The following is a 23,471-nucleotide window of genomic DNA, read 5'->3' as shown; positions in this document are numbered from 1 at the left end:
CGCGGGACGTATTGACTGAAAGAACCCGATTTGAAGATAACAAGTCATGACATCATTGACTGCCTTTTAACCCAATGACCACTGATCGTCTTGAAATCTAGCTGGGTAGATAGCCAATGTTGTCTTGGTAAGCAACTCTAGTGTATATTTGGCCTTGTGTTTTAAGTAGTTGTCCAGCTGATAGATGACTTTGTCTCCCAGTGTCTGTTGGACAGCAGACTGAACTAAGTTTTCCTGTAGGAGTTTTTGTTTATTTTTAGCCCCCCCCAAAAACTCCCTAGTCTTTGCCAATGCCAAGTATACCCATAACATGATGCACCCATCACCATACTTGAAAATATGAAGAGTGGTACTCAGTGATTTGTTGTGTTGGATTTGACCCAAACATAACACTTTGTATTCAGGACAATAAATTATTACTTTAGTGCCTTATTGGAATCCGGATGCATGTTTATTGGAATGATTTTATTTTGTACAGGCGTCCTTCTTTTCACTCTCATTTATGTTAGTAGTTTGGAGTAACTACAATGTTGTTGATCCCTCGTCAGTTATTTCCTATCACAGCTATTAAACTCTTTAACTGTTTTAAAATCCCCACTGGCCTCATGGTGAAATCCCTAAGTGGTTTCCTTCCTCGCCGGCAACTGAGTTTGGAAGGGTGCCTGTATCTTTGTAGAGACTGGGTGTATTGATTTATCATATAAAGTGTCATTAATAACTGCACCATGCTCATACTCAATGTCTACTTTTTTTTTTACCCATCTACCAATAGGTGCCCTTCTTTGTGAAATATTGAAAAACCTCCCTTGTCTTTGTGGTTGAAATTCACTGCTCTACTGAGGGACCTTACAGATAATTGTATGTATGGAGAACAGAAATGAGACAGTCATTAAAAAATCATGTTAAGCACTACTATTGCAGTGCATGCATTTTATTATGTGACTTGTTAAGCAAACTTTTACTCCTGAACTTATTTAGGCTTTCCATAACAAAAGGGCTGGAGACTTATTACCTCAAGACATTTCAGCTTTTAATTTTGAATTAATATATTAACATTTCTAAAAAACATAATTCCACTTTGACATTATGTGGTATTGTGTGTGGATCAGTGACACAACATCTCAAATGAATCAATATTAAATTCAGGCTGTCACACAACAAAATCTGGAAAAAGTCAAAGGGTGTGAATATTTTCTGAGTAAATGCTTGCCTGTACTCGGTGTCACTAACTGTCGTATGTCTTTACGTCACTACCGCAATTTGGGCTTCTTTGCATTGACAATAGTCTCTCTCTCTCTCTATCTAACCATAGATACTGAAACCACGTAATTTCCTCCCGCATGTTGAAACACACGTTGCTTTGGTACGCAATTAAAGATTGACTGACATTAAAGGAGAATGTACTAATGATTTTTGTTGAAATGTATGTGTATGTTTGTGTTCCCGTGTGTGTTTGTGTGTGTGTGCATGCGTGTGTGTGGGAGTTAGAAGGGAGAGTGTTCTTATCTTCCTTGCGCAGGATTCCTCTTCCTCCCCATCAGGGGGGTAAATCTCCCCAGCTGGTACATAGATAGAGGCAGACACAGGCAGACAGTGCCTCAGTGAAGTCTGCAGCAACCACCACTGCATGCATAAACTAAATCACCACGCTCCTAGAAGAAAACATCTTTAACAGCAGGTCCAGGATCACCTTACCCTCCCTAAATCCAAACCTTAACCATTCTAGAGGGGAAAATCCAAAACTGACTGCTGATCAGGTTCTAGGGGTAACTGGACTGATCTTATTAGAGCACCTTCAATCTACATTTTTAAAGATCGACAAGTGTATCCCTGCAGCGCTTCCCATCCTTATTCTTTCTACAAGTCTCATTCTCATATTGGAAAACCGCTAGACTCCTGTAACAGCACTTAACGTATGCCTCAACATCCCAAACTCTCTCCCTTTCCAGTGAGGGTGTTGCTAATAGTTGTATCTCCCTGTGCCTGCAGAGGGTCAGACCTCAAACCAGCAGAAGCCTAGTGCTCCCCCTCTTCTATCCATCAGCTTTGAAGTTACAGGTAGGTGCTTTAGACCAATCCGAGCCTCCCCTCTCTGCCTTGTAGGTGCTTTAGACCAATCCGAACCTCCCCTCTCTGCCTTGTAGGTGCTTTAGACCAATCCGTACCTGTTCTCTCTGCATTCTTCTCCTCCTCTTTCTCTTCTATTTTTTTCCTTTCCATTCCTAATAATGTTTCTCAGTTGAAGTATGTACTGTTAGCATGCATTTCTGTTTTGATGAATGACGGTGTTTTGATAGGTTGGCCTCTCCGCAGATTTTGCGTCTCAAGTGGTGTAGTTTTCTGAAACACCAACATGTGTTTTCAACTAAGTTTGAGAATAAACGGTTTCAAGAAGTGGTACGGAAAAAAGGACATTAAAGTATTTGCCTGGCACATCGGGACAAGTTTTTAAGCCTTTGTGGGAATGGTGAAATAACACACGGTTGTTTTTCCAAATGGAATATGCAAAGCATCTGTGAGATGTTTTTCCCCCTGTTTTTCTACTCTGGCACACCAACAAGCAACACTCACATTAGTTGCGCTAGGGGACATTTGTTATTGTAGTTTCAATACAATGCAGGAAATACAAGTACATTGTATAAGTCGTGTAATGAAGATGCTGGGTTTTTCTTTATCACAAACACCACTAATCTGTTGGTCGACAATTTCTATTCAGAATGGATTGATGTACTTAGATTTAAGTCTGCTCTGCACACTAATAATACAAGGATTATCAGGCTTACCAAATGCAGTATTGGACTATTTGTAAGGGAATAACTCCTTTTGCATATCAATTTCAAAGCCGTGCTTGCTTTTCACTGTACGCTGCTCGGTAGAATTATTTTTCAGCTCTCTTTGACTTGATAAGACTCGAAGCGCTGAATGTGTTGTTGGAGCTGTCAGACGTAGGGAGAGAGACGTGTGAGGACATCTTGATCTTCAGATCCTGCTTAGTGAGAAAGTGTGTTTGTGTACAAGTGTAAATGATTGAAAGTGTTGCATCTGCTGATGCAATGTTTGGATCATAGATTGAGTGTCTGAACGTGTATGTGCACATATACAGGTGTGTGCAGGTGTGTGCGTACGTGCATTTGTATGTGTGTGCGTGTACGTCTGTTCGCGTCCACGTGGGTGCCCACGTGCCTCTGCACATTGCATCTGTGAGTGTGTGTGTTCATATGCTGTGGCAGAGGGGTGTGAATTTTGACAATGTAGCCAATGGTAGTGGATTTTGCCTTGGACAATCTGTTAGGAGATCAAGAGCCTTTGTTGCATCAACCAGAACAAGCAGCACTGTGCTATGTTCCAAAACAGCTTTGATGTGACAGACACACAAAACCACTCGCCAACTTTCCACTCCAACTTTCAAACAAACCCATTTATTCAAGTGCATTTAAGAAACATCCAGAAAATGGTGTCTCACAGTCGGCTTCACTTATCCTCCTGCCGAGAAAAACAATCTCTCTTTTGTTCCTTTGCGTGAAGTGAAGTTCCTCTGCGGGAATATACGCATCGTGTACACAGCTTCTAAATCTGAAGCGCTGCAACAGGGGAATCATGGCACTGGATTATTCTTCATAGAATATGTATGAGAGGAGACACTGCAGCTCTCTCACACCTTCGGTACAGCCTTCATGTGTCTTCAGTGAGAGCGGTGGGCCGTGCTTCATGTTGTTTCAAGTGTTAGATTGCGCTGAAAGGTTAATCAGAGTTCATTTATCACCCTGAAATGCTAACAGTGTGCTAACAGTGGGGCGATAGAGAAAGGGAAATGACAGCACTTCACAGACTGTAGACCTTTACTGTGGGTTTCATGTGCTCTCTTCTGGGACCTTGTTTTTACAAAATGTTTTTATTATTTAACCTTGATTTAACTAGGCAAGTTAGTTAAGAAGAAATTCTCATTTACAATGACGGCCTGGGAATAGTGGGTTAACTGCCTTGTTCAGGGGCATAACGACATATTTTTTACCTTGTCAACTCAAAGAACTTGATGTATGTCGTCCCCCCATTTGAGTGACAAAGTTACAGAAGGCACAAATATCATACCCCCAAGACATGCTAACCTCTCACCATTAACATATTTTTTGGGGTATGATATTTGTGCCTGTTCTGTAACTTTATCACTCAAATGGGGGGACGACATACATCAAGTTCTTTCATTTTTAAACAGACTATACTGTAAGTATATTTGTATGCCTGTCCCTTATTTCCATGTCTCTAGCATCCCGTCCTGTGGACAGCAAGCTGTGTGGGGGTCCCATCCCCAACACGTCCCAGCTGTGTCACATCCCCTGTCCCATCGAGTGTGAAGTGTCCCCATGGGGGGCCTGGGGACCCTGCACCTATGAGAACTGTGACGTCCAAGAAGGGAAGAAAGGTGTGTGGATAAGGTTTCGAGTGGGACTACTGTATGTCGATCACACTTTATTTGGATAGCCCCATATAAACGATCTACAGATGGTCACACTAGCAACAAACAATCAAATACTTGCTAAGGTTAGGGTTAGGTTTAGAATAGAGGTTACATAAGAGTTAAGTTTAGGGTTAGGATAATGGTTAAGGTTAGGGCTTAGGGTTAGGCTTAGTGGATAGTTAGTTGAAATGCTGTTGACAGTTAATCGAACATCTACTGAACACCTATAAACCATTTATTAACATGGCACTGTTTCAGAAGGTTATACAGTAATTATCAGTGAATATATAGTAGTTGGTGTTATTGTAGCCATTGTGAAGTCCTCTGAAACAAACATATTCTGGCATGAATGTAGTATCTAACATCTGTGGGTGTTTCAACACCCACATGATAATGACACGCTGGCGCTTCGCAATGAAATCCTCTCGTTTGTATCAATTTATGGTCAATTTGATCACATCATGTGTTAAAGTGCCAACAATTAACTAGGCAATTACTTGCTTGCACTTGTACACTAATCCCAGTCTTATCATAGTAACATATCCTATTATTCCATTTCGAGAGAGCTGTTGAAGAGATCAATTCCAATGGAGGACAATTAGGCATATTATGCATTTTCTCAGAGTTTTTATATATTTTTTCCACATGGTTTTATGTATTTTTCATTATACATTTTTCATATGAAATTGAATTATGTGTCTTTTTCCCTTCGGCAGGTTTTAAACTGAGGAAACGGGAGATCAGCAATGAGCCAACGGGTGGACCAGGGAACTGTCCTCACCTGGTGGAGGCTGTCCCATGTGACGAACCCAGCTGCTGGGCCTGGCGCCTGGTCAGACTGGATGAGTGTATCCCCGACGGGGAGCTGCCGTGTGGCCCCGGGACACAGATACCTCAGGTTCAGTGTGTCAACAGCACCGGTGAGGAAAATCATGGAGATAACTAATTATTGGCTAAAGATTATTTCAACTGTTTTTTTCCTTCGTTAATTCCGTTAAACTCAGTCTCCGTAATCGTTGCTGTGTGATTGTAGATAAAGCTCTGTGATTGCAGTCTATAGGTTTATTGATTTGGTTAATGCACATTATAGAGTCCTTTATTTTCAGTGGACGTTTGCTTGACTAATTCATGTATAACACAGCCAACGGGCAAAACTGACTGAAATGACGTTGTTTCAACCAGAAAATGGTTGAAATGTTGTCATTAAGAAGTTATTTCAACCAGTATTTCCTGCTAAGCTAGCATAGTAGAGTAGAGTAGCCCACCACTTCCAGATGAACTATTTACATCTAGTGATGAATAAAGGTGTCCGCATGCTTCCCAGCCGAAACAGTTCGGAAAAGTTTGTGCATACAGTGCGTTCGGAAAGTATTCAGACCCCTTGACTTTTTCCACATTTTGTTACGTTACAACCTTATTCTCAAATTGATCTAGTAAAAAATTGCCCTCATCAATCTACAACAATACCCCATAATGACAAATCGAAGTTAGCAAATTTCTTAAAAATAAAAAACAGAAATAACTTATTTACATAAGTATTCAGACCCTTTGCTATGAGACTCGAATTCGAGCTCAATTGCGTCCTGTTTCCATTGATTAACCTTGAGATGTTTCTACAACTTGATTGGAGTCCACCTGTGTCCACCTGTGGAAAATTCAATTGATTGACATGATTTGGAAAGGCACACACCTGTCTATATAAAGGTCCCACAGTTGCAAAAACCAAGCCATGAGGTCGAAGGAATTGTCCGTAAAGCTCCGAGACAGGATTGTGTCGAGGCACAGATCTGGATCTGGGGAAGGGTACCAAAAGATGTCTGCAGCTTTGAAGGTCCCCAAGAACACATTTGCCTCCATCATTCTTAAATGGAAGAAGTTTGGAACCACCAAGACTCTTCCTAGAGCTGGCTGCCCAGCCAAACTGAGCAATCGAGAGTTCTAGAGTTCCTCTGTGGAGATGGGAGAAACTTCCAGAAGGACAACCATCTCTGCAGCACCCCAGGCCTTTATGGTAGAGTGGCCAAATGGAAGCTACACTTGTAGTTTGCCAAAAAGCTCTTAAAGACACGCAAGCCATGAGGAACAAGATTCACTGCATGATGAAACCAACCAACTCTTTGGCCTGAATGCCATGTCTGGAAGAAACCTATGGTGAAGCATGGTGGTGGAATTTTTCAGTGGTAGTGACTGGGAGACTAGTCAGAATCAAGGGAAAGATGAACAGAGCAAAGTTTATTTAACTAGGCAAGTCAGTTAAGAACAAATTCTTATTTTAAATGACAGCCTAGGAACAGTGGGTTAACTCTGTTAAGGGGCAGAACAACAGATTTGTACCTTGTCAGCTCAGGGGTTTGAACTTGCAACCTTCCGGTTACTAGTCCAACGCTCTAACCACTAGGCTACCCTGCAGCCCAGTAGAGAGAGCCTTGATGAAAACCTGCTCCAGAGTGCTCAGGACCTCAGACTGAGGCGACGGTTCACTTTCAAACAGGACAATGACCCTAAGCACACAGCCAAGACAATGCAGGAGTGGCTTCGGGACAAGTCTAACATATCTGGATCATCCAGCTCCCCATCCAACCGGAGAGAGCTTCTGCAGATCTGCAGAGAAGAATGGGAGAAACTCCCCAAATACAGGTGTGCCAAGCTTGTAGCGTCATACCCAAAAAGACTCGAGGCTGTAATCGCTGCCAAAGGTGCTTCAAAATGTAAATTCTTATGTAAATGTGATATTTAATTTTAAAAATGTATGTACTTTTGCAAAAAATTCGAAAAACCTGTTTTCGCTTTATCATTATGGGTTATTGTGTGTAGATTGATGAGTAAAAAAATATGGAATACATTTCAGAATAAGGCTGTAACGTAACAAAATGTGGAAAAAGCCAAAGAGTCTGAATACTTTCCCGATTGCACCGTATATTATGACGACATTTTATGCCATTTTTGTTTATTTTTTACTTCAGTGCGGGTTTTTTCAGCTGTTCGGGCACATACCATTTTTTATGGAGGCACGTTCGGAGCCGAAGTCTATGCCCCCTTGTCGGTGATTGGTCAACAGAAGAGAGTCTTCAATAAAGGCGACTCATTTTCAAGCACATTTTTTGATTGAGAAACACTGCACCAAACATCTTAGTTAGATGTAAAATTAGTTAACTAGAGTTAACTTAGACTAATTCTGATTATTTTGAGGAAATGAAAAACTGGCTACGGCATCTCAAAATGGACAAACAGTACTATTGACACTTTTTCTTGTTTTTCAAGCGAAGGTCTTTTAAGGGAGTATGCGAGCACACTCATTTAGTTTGTCTAACCGAATTCAGCTAGGCACCAGCTGAACTGAAGCATGCCTTAAATCAGGGTCTCACCCTCTGGATAAAAAAAACATATGTTGCTCAAGGTGACCTCTCTATCAACCCTCTAACATATGGCTATACTGTAACTGAGTGAAGAGCTGGGTACGACTAGAGAGAGAATGGTGGTTAGCCACCCTGCCATTTATCACGGCTGCCATTTATCATGGAGTTCTCTCCAGACGCCCTCCCCCACATCACATCCCCCTCCCCGTCTCCTTTAACACTTCCCTAGCTCAGCATAGCCACATATTGCCCTCCCCCTTTTCACTCTCTCAGCCAGAGCAATTAAACCCTGCTTGCACTAAATCAAATCAATTCTCTCTGGCCCTGAGTCTCGGGGACTCCCTTAACTTTGCAGCTTCGTGGTTTTACTGCTCCACTTTATTACTGAAGAATGTTTGACTGAAGACAATGGCAGTCGGTGCAGAGAGATGCTGTCTGGGTTTTTCAGCCGATTTCAGAATGTGTGTGTGATTGACAAAGATGCTATGTTATCAATCCCAGGTATAGTCGCCATTCCTAGTTTGAGCGTTATGAACGAGATGTGGAGAGATATCGAAGAGATACACCGAGAAAGATACAGGCACTGTAATGGATTGAGTCCAAATCACACTCCTACGGTGCTCCTTTGACAATGACCTCTTTATCATCCTCCAAATTCGGAAAAACTGAAACATCCGACGTTACATTGTCATCTCACCTCACCCAGGACACATACTGTACATGTGGATACTAGTGGAATTCAGGGTTATTGCCAGGTCAGGTGATGTCTTCCTAGTAGCTTTGTGAGAGGCACAACCTCTTTGTGTTTTTCTAATTATCTTGACTGGCGTTGACTGATTCCCCCTGTCTCCACTGATGTTTGTTGTGTTATGATTTTGTGCTGCTTTTTGCCCCAGAGACTTTGGGCTCAATGTCTGTCTGCCGTACTGAGGCTGAATTTTATGAAACTGCCACACCAACAACAAACAGCCACACCGCAGACAAAAGTCTATACAAATGTCATTGAAACTCCACTGTCGATACTGAGCGTATCTGATCTACACTGATATTAACAGTTCTGACTCATTTAAAAGGAACTGTTTTTCTCAGTTCACTAAGCCTGGAGTTTTTCTAATAAAGGGTGTTCTGTTCGTTCATGTTTTTGCCACCGTGAGAGCCACTGAGTTTCCTTGTCACTTCGCATTTCCACACTGTCTCGGGTTCAGTCACAATTGGTTCCCCGAATGCTCCTCAAAGTGACATCTTAATGTAAAGGCGGGCCGATCGGAGGGTTTGAAGCTCAACTCATCCTCAGCCTGAAATTGCAAAAACCAACCGTCGGAAGATCCACATTTACTCGGCCGAGCCAATTCAGTTCCTTGCAACATGGTAGCCCTTTCCTAATATTTTTCATAATTTCATAATTAATTAACATAACAGAAAATCCGGTGTATCTATGTCAAACGGTTTTGTTATATTTCAGTCTTCTGTGATGTATATGAAGTGTAATATTGGGATGCAAACTCAAAATCTTATACATTTCGACTCTATATCTGACACGGTACAGGTGGCTGTAAGCTCATAACAAATCTACTTTGTTTCAAAGTAGATGTGTTTGTGTGACCCTGATTTAGCCCACTACAGTAAAATGTTAACCTGTTAAAAGCACATACCGAATATGTGGCTTCATAGTATAACCCACTGAAGTGGTCATGAATCCTAAATATGTAAGTGAAAAATGTTTAAGTCCCATGTGAGTTTGTACTTACTATGTCCAAAGCTAATTCAGTATTCAGGTCGAGTTGCGTTGAGAATAGCGACGTCATTATTAATATGTTGTACAGATTATCCTCGATAACCTTAACCCAACACGTTATGAAACAGTTACCAAACATTTGACCCAGCTGTGATGTCAGAAGGAAGACAACAGATCAAGTTGATGAATTGTTGTTAATGAATTGTATGGGTTGAAATTGATTGGCATTCAATGACACTAAGGAAACATTATGTAAACAACCCCACTAATGGACCAGAAAATTGTAGTGTGGTTTATCATATTGTAGACATTATAATGGAGGGTGGCAGTTAGCCTCGTGGTTTGAATCCCGAGCTGACCAGGTGAAGAAATCTGCCAATGTGCCTTGAGCAAGGCACTTAACCCTAATTGCTCCTGTAAATTGCTCTGGATGAGAGTCTTGGAAGTTATATAAAGTGTAGTACAACTACAGATTCTGTTTTTGTTTGAGATTTTTTTCTGTATTGAAAAAGTATATAACAGTTCCATCAATTATTGTTTTTCTATTGTGCCACCCAGGTGACATGGTGGACAAGGAGCTGTGTGGGGGAGCCCCTGCCCCTGAGCCCATCGCCTGTGATGTGCCTTGCCCTAAGGACTGTGTCCTCAGCGACTGGACTTCCTGGTCCTCCTGCTCCCAAACCTGTTCTAGCAAAACCATTGAGGGCAAGCAGCTGAGGACCCGTTCCGTACTGGCCTACAACGCTGGCGAAGGTGACTATGAGACTATGTACTGTAGATGGTGTGCCGTTCTGTACGGTCTGTATTGTATATCTACTGTAGTGTTAATTTACCATGTTAAAGGGGTCTTTCTCTTTGTATAGCTTTCAAGTCACACTGTCCTTTAAAGTGTCTGTCCCTCTGTCTGCTACTGTCTTTTACTGTCCCTCTGTCTGTAACTGTATGTTACTGCCTGTCTTTTACTGTCCCTCTATGTTACTGTCTGTTACTGCCTGCCTGTCTGTCTGTCTGTCTGTCTGTCTGTCTCTCTGTCTGTCTCTCTGTCTGTTACTGTCACTGTCACTGTCACTGTCTCTCTATCACACTGTCTGTTACTGTCTGTCCCTTCATCTGTTACTGTCTGTCTGTCTGTCTGTCTGTCTGTCTGTCTGTCTGTCTGTCTGTCTGTCCCTTTATCTGTTACTGTCTGTCTGTCTGTCTGTCTGTCTGTCTGTCTGTCTGTCTGTCTGTCTGTCTGTCTGTCTGTCTGTCTGTCTGTCTGTCTGTACCTCTGTCTGTCACTATGATTTTTTGTTTTCATTGAAACATTTGGCTAAAAGCTGATCTGCATGTTGTTAACCTCCCCACAGTAACTGCAATGGTAGTGGCATGGATCACGGTGATGGAGGGTAACACTTGTGATTGAAACTAGCTGTTCGCTACATTTAACCTTAGCGATATCTTGGCAAATGACAAAATAATTGGATTTCTGTCCATGTTTATAGGCTTTACTGTAGTTATACCTCGACAACCTTTGGGCACCATAGGATTGATGTAAAATCCTAGTAGCAATAGATGTAGTGAAAGAAGTAGTTGCTTTTGGTTTTGTTGTTGTACAGTAAGTAAGTATAACTCATTCTTCAAATGTATTTACACGTTCTCATATCTTGATGTGAGAATTTTAACATTCTATATTGATGTTTTCCAAAGGTCTTTCAAGGGTGCCACAGATTCCAAAGCTTTTTGGTACATTCTATTTTTATCTTTAAAATTAGTAATAGTACTAGTAGTAGTGGCAGTAGTAGTACTATTAGTAGCAGTAATAGTAGTAGTAGCAGTAGTAGGTGATGAGTAGTGGATATTGTTAGCGTAGAGTGTTGGGTAGATGATTTAAATGGGCAAATCATTGTTGAAACAGTAAAAAAAGTGTCACTGTTTCAGTAAAATGCTCAGGGGTGGGGCTGGAGAAATGGAACCACTCTAAAATGTATAGACAGAGATATGGATGCAAGGATTGATTATCCATTACATCAAAAGTATGGTTTTAAACCTGTTTTGAGGCTGTACAGTGTTTGTTTACATTTACTTTGTTTACAAACATTAGAGTTAAACAAGCTGATATTTTAGCTTCTGATGGGGTACAACAGTTAAAACTCATTAGGACCCGCTCCTTTTTTAAAGTTTTCGCCTAAAATGACATACCCAAATCTAACTGACTGTAGCTCAGGACCTGAAGCAAGGATATGCATATTCGTGATACCATTTGAAAGGAAACACTTTGAAGTTTGTGGAAATTTGAAATGAATGTAGGGGAATATAACACATTACATCTGGAATGCCCAGGCACAATTTAGATTTTGGCCACTAGTTGACAGCAGTATATGCAAAGTTTTAGACTGATCCAATGAACCATTGTATTTCTGTTCAAGATTTTGTATCAAGACTGCCCAAATGTGCCTAATTGGTTTAATAATAAATGAAATCAAATCAAACTTTATTTGTCACATGCGCCGAATACAACAAGTGTAGACTTTACCGTGAAAAATGTGATTACTATTATTTGACCATGCTGGTCATTTATGAACATTTGGACATCTTGGCCATGTTCTGTTATAATCTCCACCCAGCACAGCCAGAGAGGACTGGCCGCCCCTAATAGCCTGGTTCATCTCTAGGTTTCTTCCTAGGTTTTGGCCTTTCTAGGGAGTTTTTCCTAGCCACCGTGCTTCTACACCTGCATTGCTTTCAGTTTGGGGTTTTAGGCTGGGTTTCTGTACAGCACTTTGATATATCAGCTGATGTAAGAAGGGCTATATAAATACATTTGATTTGAAATGCTTACTTACAAGCCCTTAAAACCTCTTACTGGAAACGGGATCCGTGCGCTATCAAAATCGACAACATCCGGTGAAGCTGGAGCGAGCCAAATTCAAATGACAAAATCCTAATAATAAACATTCATGAACATACAAGTGTCCTACATCATTTAAAAACTTAACTTCTTGTTAATCCAGCCGCTTTGTTGGATTTCAAAAAGGCTTTACGGCGAAAGCATACCATGTGATTATCTGCGGACAGCGCCCCACACACAAAAGCATAAAAAACATTTTCCAAACCAGCAGAGGCGTCATAAAAATCAGAAATAGAGATAAAATAAATCACTTACCTTTGAAGATCTTCCTCTGTGTGATAAAGTGCGTCTCGGTGAGAGGTGTAGGAGTCAGGCGCAGGAGAGCAGGGATTTTCTTTGAGAAGCGTGTTTAATGTAGAGATCTGTACACATAGTCCACCAATACAAAATTGGCCCAGATGAATGTCCAAACAACGCGCTCGAAGGAAAACAAACTCGTGTCAGTACACGGAGGAACAACCACAGTTCCGACACTACATACACATACGTCAATGCGAAAATAATAAACCGCATAGAATACTGAACGCTAATACTCACAAGCTTAATCCTGCACGAATTACGGCAGGTAACAGGTGCCCTATATACCCACAGAAATCAAAGCAATTGAAACCAGGTGTGAAAAGGAACACAGACAAAACAACCAGAAAAATAAAAAGGGATCGGTAGCGGCTAGTAAACCGGCGACACCGAGCGCCGAGCGGCGCCCGAATAGGGAGAGGAGTTACCTTCGGTAGAAGTCGTGACACTCTGTTTGAAATCCCAAGCGTCCCAGCTATACAAAAAAAGTCAGTTTAGTTGGCGCGTTTGATTCAGTAATCCACCCGTTCCTCTAGTTCAACATGCAAAGAAAGGAATCCCAGAAGTTACCAATAAACTTTGTCCAAACAAGTCAAAAACCATTTCTAACCAATCTTCAGGTACCCTAATATTTAAATAAATTATCAAATTTAATACGGAGAACAGTGTGTTCAATACCAGAGATAAAAAATGAAGTGCGTACCCTCATCCACACACGCCACAAGACTACAGTCCAAATGAGAGCCACCTTGAATTTTTTTTTTCAAAAAACAAGCCTGAAACCCTTTCTAAAGACTGTTGACATCTAGTGGAAGCAGGATGGACTTTCCTCGCGTTTTCGCCTGCAATATCAGTTCTGTTATACTCACAAACATTATTTTAACAGTTTTAGAAACTTCAGAGTGTTTTCTATCCAATGCTATCAATATGCATATCCTAGCTTCTGGGCCTGAGTAACAGGCAGTTTACTTTGGGCACGTCATTTATCCGAACTTCCGAACACTGCCCCCTGGCCCTAAGGCCCTTAACCAACAGTGCAGTTCAAAAAGAAGAAAATATTTACCAAGTAGACTAAAATAAAAAGTAATAATAAAAAGTAACACAATAAGAATAACATAACAAGGCTATATACAGGGGGCACCGGTACTGAGTCACTGTGTGGGGTACAGGCTAGTTGAGGTATTCTGTACGTGTAGGTGGGAGTGAAGTGACTCTGCATAGGTAACAAACAAACAGCGAGTAGCAGTAGTGTACTAAAGGGAGGGGGTGGGGGGGGGGTCAATGTAAATTGTCCTTTGACTATTTTATGAATTGTTCAGCAGTCTTATGGTTTGGGGGTAGAAGCTGTTCAGGAGCCTTTTGGTCCTAGACTTGGCGCTCCGGTACCGCTTGCCATGCGGTAGCAGAGAAAACAGTCTTGGGTGACTGGAGTCTCTGACTATTTTATGGGCTTTCCTCTGACACCACCTATTATATAGGTCCTGGATGGCAGGAAGCTTGGCCCCAGTAATGTACTGGGCCATTCGCACTACCCTCTGTAGCACCCTATGGTCAGATGCCGAGCAATTGCCATACCAGGCGGTGATGCAACTAGTCAGGATGCTCTCGACGGTGCAGCTGTAGAACCTTTTGAGGATCTGGGGACCCATGCCAAATCTTTTCAATCTCCTGAAGGGGAAAAGGTTATGTCGTGCCCTCTTCACAACTGTCTTTGAGAAAGGGCAGCGTGGAGTGTGATTGAGATTGCGTCACCTGTGGATCGGTTGGGGCGGTATGCAAATTGGAGAGGGTCTAGGGTGTCCAGGGGGATGCTGTTGATGTGAGCCATGACCAGCCTTTCAAAGCACTTCATGGCTACCGACGTGAGTGCCACGGGACGGCAGGTTACCTTCGCTTCCTTGGGCACAGGGACTATGGTGGTCTGCTTGAAACATGTAGGTATTACAGACTCGGTCAGGGAGAGGTTGAAAAAGACAGTGAAGACACTTGACAGTTGGTCCGTGCATGCTTTGAGTACACATCCTGGTAATCCGTCTGGCCCAGCGGCTTTGTGAATGTTGACCTGTTTAATAAAGGTTTTGTTCACATCGGCTACCGAGAGCGTTATCACACAGTCATCCAGAACAGCTGGTGCTCTCGTGCATGCTTCAGTGTTGCTTGCCTCGAAGGGAGCATAAAAGGCATTTAGCTCATCTGGTAGGCTTGCGTCACTGGGCAGTTCGCGTCTGGGTTTCCCTTTGTAGTCCGAAATAGTTTTCAAGCCCTGCATCATCGATGCACTTATTGATGAAGCCGATGACTGAGGTGATATATTCCTCAATGTCATTGGATGAATTCCAGAAAATATTCTAGTCTGTGCTGTTCAAGTTCATAACTGTGCACTATCCTCAAACAATAGTATGGTATTATTTCACTGTAATAGCTACTGTAAATTGGACAGTTAGATTAACAAGAATTTAAGCTTTCTGCCATATCAGATATGTCAGATATGTCCTGGGAAATGTTCTTGTTACTTACAACCTCATGCTAATAACAATAACCTACGTTAGCTCAACCGTCCCACGGGGGACCCACCGATCCTGTAGAGGATTAACAAAGTTTATTAGGCATTTTTTAAGCTATATTCTTCTAGTCCAAATAAGTCAAAATATGGTTACAGAAACTGCATATTGGGCCTTGAAAGTTTTTCTGATTGGTGTTCTTCCCCACCAATGTGGAAAGGCACCAATGTGGAAAGTCTTCACATCATCATGTATGCTGCTTCAATATTTTTTTTAAATTTTCCTGTTTGAAGAATACCTCTCAAAATATAGATATTTTAGCAGTCAAGTGTGCCGTCTGTTAGGTGATCCCAAGCTCCAGTGTCATAAGCCGCATACTAAATGTAACCACGCTAGCTCAGACACCCAATACATTATGGATGTCTTTCCAAGTAAATTTTGTGAATAAGTCAGAAAAGTGATGAAATTCATACCGCAAACATGAATGAGCCGCAGCCTTTGCGTAGCATTAAAGCAGCTCATCTTGTCACATTAAGACTGGACTGATTTTGCTTCACCATTCATCATAAATCATCCACTACAACTCCCTGTAGCATCGACATAGACATTACCTCTTCCCAACCCAAACCACTTTTCTAGGTCAGTCTGGACACCATCTGTGGCTTACTCGTCTGGTTAGTTTACGCTATTGGCAGAACCAGCAAACCGACATGGTTAGTCAGCGATGTAAGCAGGTGGCAGTCAGCAGAAAGGAAGGAGGAGGAGGTCTGTTCGTTTGTCATCAGGTTTAGATTAGTCTGAGTTGGCATTCCACATTGACCGGCCTGTGAACAACACCACTGCTGCTCATTATGGAACAGGTTGGCTTTCATCTCAGAATGTTGCAGGTGTGGAGGACTTACAGTCCCACAATGCCCCTTCATCACTGCCCAAACCTGTAAGTGTCTGCAATTACTCTGAAGCACTAAGGGCTCTGAATCTCACTCTATCGACCCACCTGCCTCCACTGAGCAGAGATGAGAGAGACAGAGAGACACAGAGCGAGAGACCGACAGACAGAAGAGAGAGAGAGCGAGAGAGAGACAGAGAGAGAGAGAGAGAGGTGAGGAAGGGACAGAGTGATGTTGGATGTGTTGGATGTTTAAAATCCGACAGGTGGAGAAGTGGGTTGGTAATCAGACTTGCAACTAGCAGTAGGAGGAGAGGAATTGTCTGAGCCTCAAAGTGGGCTGGAGGATTAAAATGCATTGTCAATCTCCGGGGGAGGTCTTTCATCACAATCATGGACTGTCACTATCAATAATTGGCTGAATCTTTCATACTTTGTTCTGACAGAATCTGACATTATTTAAGGGCTTCATGAATAAGCCAGAGTCTCCCTGACTGATGACATTGGGACTACCCTGTATATGTGTGTGGTGTGGTAGAGAATTTGAACGTATTGCTTATCATATGTTGCACTGTCATTGTGCACGATGCCGGACCTCTATAAAATAACTCATCAGCTGGCCCTTTCTGTGTGTGTGCATTTGTTTGTGCGTGCGCGTGTGCATGTGTGCGTGAGTGTTCCTAGGTGGCGGCATGTGCCCCAACAGCAGTTCTCTGCAGGAGGTGCGTAACTGCAACGAGCATGCATGTACAGTGTATCACTGGCAGACTGGACCCTGGGGCCCATGTACTGAAGATCCCTCAGCCTCAGCCCTCAACACCACCACTGGCCCCAGGTCTGCTGCTGGCCCAAACACCAACGGGCAGGGCCCCTGCTCCCAGGGCATGCAGACACGCAAGGTCATCTGTGTCCGGGTCAACGTGGGACAGGTGCCGCCCAAGAAGTAAGAACATTTAGGCCCTAGGTGTGTATGCGTGCGTGAGTTTGTGTGTCTGTGTGAGAGAGAGAGAGCTAGGAAGTTATTTAGAAAGGTATGACAAGCAGTCATACAGTATGAAGAGTCGCTTTCAAGCCCTATCTCTACTCCACAGGCAAACCCAGATAAATAAATATATATGCCGTCCCAAACAGGCTAATTAACCCGGTTCATTTAGGCCTGTGTAATTTCCCACTGATGATAATGACAGTAATTAAGTGGCTTGGATACTTTAAGGCAATTAAATCACCACAAGATGAGAGCTGCAGGATGTCGATGGTTTGCAATGCAGAACATAACACCGCAGCCTCAAAATGCATCGATAAGTTTACTTTACAGTTAGCCTAAAGTTCTGCTCTTGCATGGGTGCTGATTTGCTTTGCTAGGCTTACCTAGTCGGGATGTTATGTTAATGTAACTAATTAACCTGCTGTATGTAAGATCCAGAAATCTTAACTTGAGTCTACAGTTTACGGATCTTGTTGCTATCCATGGTCCTGAAGTAAAACCTCCCAGTGGTATCTGTCCAAGGTGCTGGGCCATCATAGGCTTTGCTATAGAGTCCATATCCTTTTAAGGCCACTGTATTTTGCCTTTGTTATGAAATAACTTTCCTGCATGTTTTGCATTCTTTCAAGCCGCTGTTGCTCTTAAAGAGGCTTTGCCCTGTCATGGCGGATTAGGTTAAGACCGCTGAAGCTGGCAAAGCTCCAAAAGTGCTTTCTCTCAGTGCCTTGTCTATAAGCCCTTTGTTGTGAAGGGATAGTTCATTCTAAAATCAATATTTGTCAGTCATTGTAAGACTTCAAAAGTGGTCTAATGTCAGGGTGAGTCCATGTCCAATTGGCGCCAATCTTTTCCATTCCTTGGAGAGATGGTGTCGACTCATATCCAAACGAAACCACTAAGGCCAGTAGCTATCTAGCTTAAGTGTAGAGGTGGTTTCACCCTACCTGCACTCGGTGCGCTGCATTGTGACTTGACATGGTCTCTAGTTGTTATTTTTCCACCTGTGTCTTCTCTTCCCACCATCCTTCTTGGCAGGTAGGTTTGATTAGCCCTCCCCCAGGAACCTGGCAGAGCAAACAAACACATGCCTGCCTCGCTGGTGTGTATGCAGATGTGCCCCAACTCACTCACAGAGGGCGCAGAGCTGTCTTCACACACCTCGAGGCAGTGAACCTCACACAGTGTCACCACACACACTGTCAAAGCCCAATAGAGAAGAGAGTCTCTCAGAGACAAATATGTCACTCCCTCAGGCATACGCTTCTATCAATCTATATACAGAGTACTGCAGGGGGATTTGGAACTAAAACATCTTGGTTTATTGAGACAATTTGCATGGGGATTGATGTCCGATGTGTTTGTATTATCGCACTGACTCTAACTTGGACAGTCGGAAAAGGAGTTGGGATGAATAATTGTGATAGTGTTTAACAGTCATAGTCAATCACGTGGATGTGTCCTAATGACAACTGTGTTTAGTCACTGTGGATGACAGATGGTTGAAAGCTGTCGAGATAGTGGCCAAAGAAACGTACGCAAAGCCGTAGCTGTTTTCCCACCGAATATTGAACAAATTATGTGTTATTTGCTGTTGTACTTTTTAATAATGCATTTAATTAGTGCTTATCGTTCTGTGCCAGGCTTTGTGTGCTTTTGTGGTCTCTTAAAACGATGTGGGTTGCAATGTTTCCTCACTCTCTGTTCAACCACACAGTATGCTCATTTTGAAGAATCTCTCTTGCCGAACAGATTATTGAAGCGATAATAGAAAATAGCAGAACAAAAACATTACCCTAGCAAACTCTTCTTAATGATGTGCTGTGGGACAGACTCAGAGTAAACGTTGTGTTTCTTGCCTCACTACAAATCATTACATTTAAAGATCGTTAAGACATGATAACACTAGCAGGGAAAACAAGTCGGCCAAAACCAGAGGATGCTTTAATTGGATAATCTAATGACCAGTCAAAACGTCTGCATACTTCAATAGCCGCGAAGACTGAGTTTTCTGCGGCGTCGGTATTGTGTTCTGACAATGAACGTGGCCTGTTGTTTTCATGAGAATGTCATTTTTATCATGCAAAATCCGCGTAGTGCCTATCAATTACACTTGGCCTAAAATACAATTAAAGTAACAGGGAACAGTAGGAATGTTTCTGTCTGCTGGAGCATTCGTTTCAGCATTAGTTTCAGCATTAGTTTCAGCATTAGTTTCAGCATTAGTTATGTGAGACAGTTAAGTGCTCGGGACAACAACTCAATCTGGGTCCTGTTGTTGTGTCTCATTTTTAACTATGTTTTGTCTGGAACGTTGTTAAAACTGAAAAGGAACGGTAGGGATGTTTCTGTCTGCCGGAGGGAATTTGGCATTAGTTCTGGGAGGTGAAGTGAGGTAGTTAAAGGCTCAGCTCAAAAGCTCAGTCTGGATCATGTTGATGCGTCTCATCTTCTATTGTTTTGCCTAGAAGATTGCTACCTGTAGGCTTCTCTTTTGAAGACTTCTGAAGTAGCTTGTCCTTAAACAGGCTCCCATTACCTTTGCGCCTGTTGTTGATGCAGTTAATCCGTGTAAACTCTTTAAACCTAAAGAGGAAATAAGAAACTGATTTGATCCAAGCCTGACCCATATTTATCATCATCATCATCAACAGCTCTCTATTCTCCATCCCCGAGCACTGCTTTGGAGTGTAGAAACAGTGTACGGACGTGCCAGAGGATTTGTCTCACTAAAGAGGGATTTATCTCTCTCTCTCTATTGGTATTAAACGTAAATCTCTCTTCGCATAGCTGCCTGCTGCGTTATTACATTGTGCGTGTGTCAGGCACCCTATTTCTCCCCTGACGACACAGTGTCAAAGAGTGGAGCAACCCCAGAAGAAGACAGTGCTCTTGCTCCCAGTGTGTAAACCTGAGCCAGATGATCAGCGCTAGCTAGGCTACCTATGCTATCTCAGCAATAGAATGAGGAAATAGAGCCGCAACATCACTTAAAAAAGCCCCAGGAGAGCCCATGTTCCGAAAAATCAGATGACTTGATGTCTTTTAGACGGACAATTTTCCCCCGTTTATCTTCATCCAGTGGCCTTTCACTGGGGATCAGAGGTACTTATAGGCTGGAGATTACATATAACCCTTTGTCCGTTAAATATGAAGACCGGCTCCAACCACAATCCCAGCGATCTAACGGATTATCGTCCAGTAATAGAATCAATTTAAAACGGGAACGATTCCCATCGAGGGTCTTATCTATAGTGAACTGAATATAGCCTGGAGGAATTAAATGCAGATTCTCCATTTAAGAGGAATGAATATTAACAAAGGCGCTGCTGAGCTGCTAAAGCCGTATACTGTAGGTCATGTTTAAATTGCCTTTTTTACTTTTACCCCTTTTTCTCACCAATTTCATGGTATCTAATTGGTAGTTACAGTCTTGTCCCATCGCTGCAACTCCTGTACAGACTCGGAAGAGGCGAAGGTCGAGAGCCATGCGTCCTCCGAAACACAACCCAGCCATGTCACATTGCTTCTTAACCCAACGCTCGCTTATCCCGGAAGCCAGCCACACCAATGTGTCAGAGGAAACACCTCACCTCACCACCTCACGTACACCTGGCATCCTTGTCAGCGTGGATTGCGCTCGGGCCTGCCACAGGAGTCGCTAGAGCACGATGGGACAAGAATATCCATGCCGGGCAAACCCTCGCCTAACTCGGACGACACTGGGCCAATTGTGCGCGCTCCATGGGTCTCCCGGTCACGTCCGACTGCAACAGAGCCTGGAATCAAACCAGGATCTCTAGCAGCACAGCTAGCACTGCGATGCAATTCCTTAGACCACTGCACCACTTGGGAGGCCCCCTCTTTTCTTATCTGTCAGTGGCACCATAGATTGACATGGACATAATAGATAAAGGACTTCTTATCAGACAGTTGCTTCTTGTTGTCCTAGTTTGTGCTTCAGAAAACACTGGATTTCTCTCGGTAAAAGCCAATTGGTTTTACATAGAAAAATGACAGAGTACAAAGCCAAGCAGGTTACAGTACTTCCTGAGAGGAGTATCTTCTAAGCCAAAAATCTATCATTGTTCCTCGATAGCTCCGTGGCTCTTGGCCAATCCGATGAGTCATTTGAATTCCTGCAGCCAAAGTGAGAAGCCTGTGTCTGTGTGTTACCAGCTATGTGTTTGCATGTGTTACCAGTAGTGTGTGTGTATGCTTATCATGTAGATGTCCTGAGAGTCCTCGTCCAGGTACAGTGAGGCCCTGTCGAATGCCCTGTAAGAAGGACTGCATCGTCACCCCCTTCAGCGACTGGTCCCAGTGCTCTCCCACCTGTGATGCAGGTATGAAAGAAGAATTCAAGCTACTGTTCAAAGACAGATGTAGGATCTTAATTTGATCACCCTGTTGCAGGACAACTTACCTGCTATGCAGTGTATTTGAGTCTTAAAAAGGCTTCTATAGTTTGAAATGTCCACTTAGAAATTTCTGACTTTTTCCCTTAAATATATCAACCCCTACAAAAAAAATTATATTATTTATAATCCACATAATAATAATTCACATTTCCTGTTGCTGCAGGATTATTTTCCTGCTGTAGCATACTGGCTCAAATTAATATCATACATCTGTACTTGTTCATTGTAAGTCTCTTGGGAGCTAGGTACTATGGAGCAAAAATGCTCTCCTAAATGGAATTACTTGCTTATCCAACCGCTCAGAGGAATATTATCCATGTCAGCTTTTATCATGAAGCATAGAAATCATTGATATTATAAACCAATGGAAAACTGGGACGAATAAGGAAACTGGCACCAATTGGGTGATGCATGCAATGTAAACGACTCATTACAGTTTCCTTAAGTTGTATTACTCTCGTTTCTTTACGGATATTTCATTTGACAGATTGACATGTAGGATGACCCTAAGATGACCTAATTTAGTGCAAACCAGTAAACATACTAGCCTGTGGCTACAAGTGACAAGACGCCATGTTGTTGTTGCTATTGTTGTTTTCATGCTGTGATAAAAACACCTTCAGACCACGCCACCTTTGTCAGACAGCCATGGCCACAGCTGGAGAACATTGTTGAATACATTACATTGATTTATGGGATGAAATCATCATCGTTCAGATTTTGATGACTTCTATATTTGGCATGACTGCATGAATCTTTGGCCCTCGCCACACACAGTCTCAGTCGTATATTTTGAGAGTAGTGCTGATGTTCTCTTGCTGTATAGGATGACCTGCCTCCTACCCACACTGGTTGAAACTGAAGGTCAAGGATACACAGAGCCTGTAATACACTCATATAAAATGATTAATCACTCCTGGGCCAGTCCTGGACCCTAAAACAACATCTTAATCAGTATAGATCAGTGGTCCTCAATCCTGGTCCTGGGGACCCACATTTTTGTTTTTGCCCTAGCACTACACACCTGATTCAAATCATCAAAGCCTGATTATGATTTGAATCAGGTGTGTAGTGATAGGGCACAAACAAAAATGTGCACCCTTTTCGGTCCCCAGGACCAGGAATGAGGACCAGTGGTTTATAGTCAGAGCTCTGGCAGAACGTTATGGTTCTTAATTGTGTTTATTCAACGGGTGTGTCTATTGGGAATACCGCTGATTGTGGAGAAAGCATCCATCTTGTTGATGATTTTACTGCAACTATAAAGCAGTCAACATTCGCCCACTCTACCCTGAATACATCAGTTTGACATGGAATGTCTCGACATCATTTAAAAGGGAACAGCGGCACATTTCAGAGTGGAGAGTGAAGTAGAGCTAGAGCTAGGTCACAAGGTTCTGCAACCCTCCCCCTCACTGTAGTGCTAGATAGAACTTTGTGGAATGAAGCAGATCTACAAAAATAATCTACGTTCTGTGATGACAGCGAAATGACATATTTTGTTTGCAAGCCAAGCCCAAATTGCTTTCCTTGAGCGAACAAGAGAAATGTGATGTAATTTAATGAAATGGAATGTTTGCATCAAATACCACACTCCTTGAAAATAGTGTGTCGATTATATATAGCAAAGGCTACTTGATGAAGGATTGTCACTGGCAATCAACAGCTGCTGTGTTGCTCTTTGGATTATCCCATGTCATAGAATGGGCCAAGTGTGTGAACGTTTATAAAGACAAAGGCGAACCCATGGAATTATTTGATTTGGATGGATGGATGGTTGACATGACAGAATGGTAGGCGGATATCTTCTGATCTAAAAGGTGGGGGAAGGTTTGCTACATTTCTCGAGCTCATGAAAGCAACCAGCTCTCACAGTCTCACGTCAAAATTAGACGTTCATCCATGTTTCTCAAACGTCAAAGTTTTCTGCTTGGTTTCCAGAGA

General features: G+C 42.5%; 1 protein-coding gene across 2 annotated transcripts in view; it reads left to right on the top strand.

Moving 5' to 3' along the window:
- The window catches only part of LOC110515882 (thrombospondin type-1 domain-containing protein 7A), a 104,887-nt gene that overhangs the window by 44,623 nt on the left and 36,793 nt on the right, over positions 1–23,471 (top strand). The window contains exons 5-10 of one of the 2 annotated variants that reach the window (XM_090229174.1): positions 1,990–2,058; positions 4,265–4,420; positions 5,173–5,376; positions 10,106–10,300; positions 16,809–17,067; positions 21,337–21,452. In XM_090229174.1, the coding sequence (XP_090085300.1) occupies positions 1,990–2,058; positions 4,265–4,420; positions 5,173–5,376; positions 10,106–10,300; positions 16,809–17,067; positions 21,337–21,452 (999 nt within the window). The remainder of the gene's footprint in view (positions 1–1,989; positions 2,059–4,264; positions 4,421–5,172; positions 5,377–10,105; positions 10,301–16,808; positions 17,068–21,336; positions 21,453–23,471) is intronic. The other variant, XM_036973360.2, reaches the window with a different exon arrangement.

This window comes from Oncorhynchus mykiss, chromosome 3 (genome assembly GCF_057628025.1).
Source record: "Oncorhynchus mykiss isolate SJ-2025 chromosome 3, ASM5762802v1, whole genome shotgun sequence".
In the NCBI taxonomy this organism is placed as follows: Eukaryota; Metazoa; Chordata; class Actinopteri; order Salmoniformes; family Salmonidae; genus Oncorhynchus; species Oncorhynchus mykiss.
Note: the sequence above shows the minus strand (reverse complement) of the source record. Positions and strands in the feature narration are given on the sequence as shown.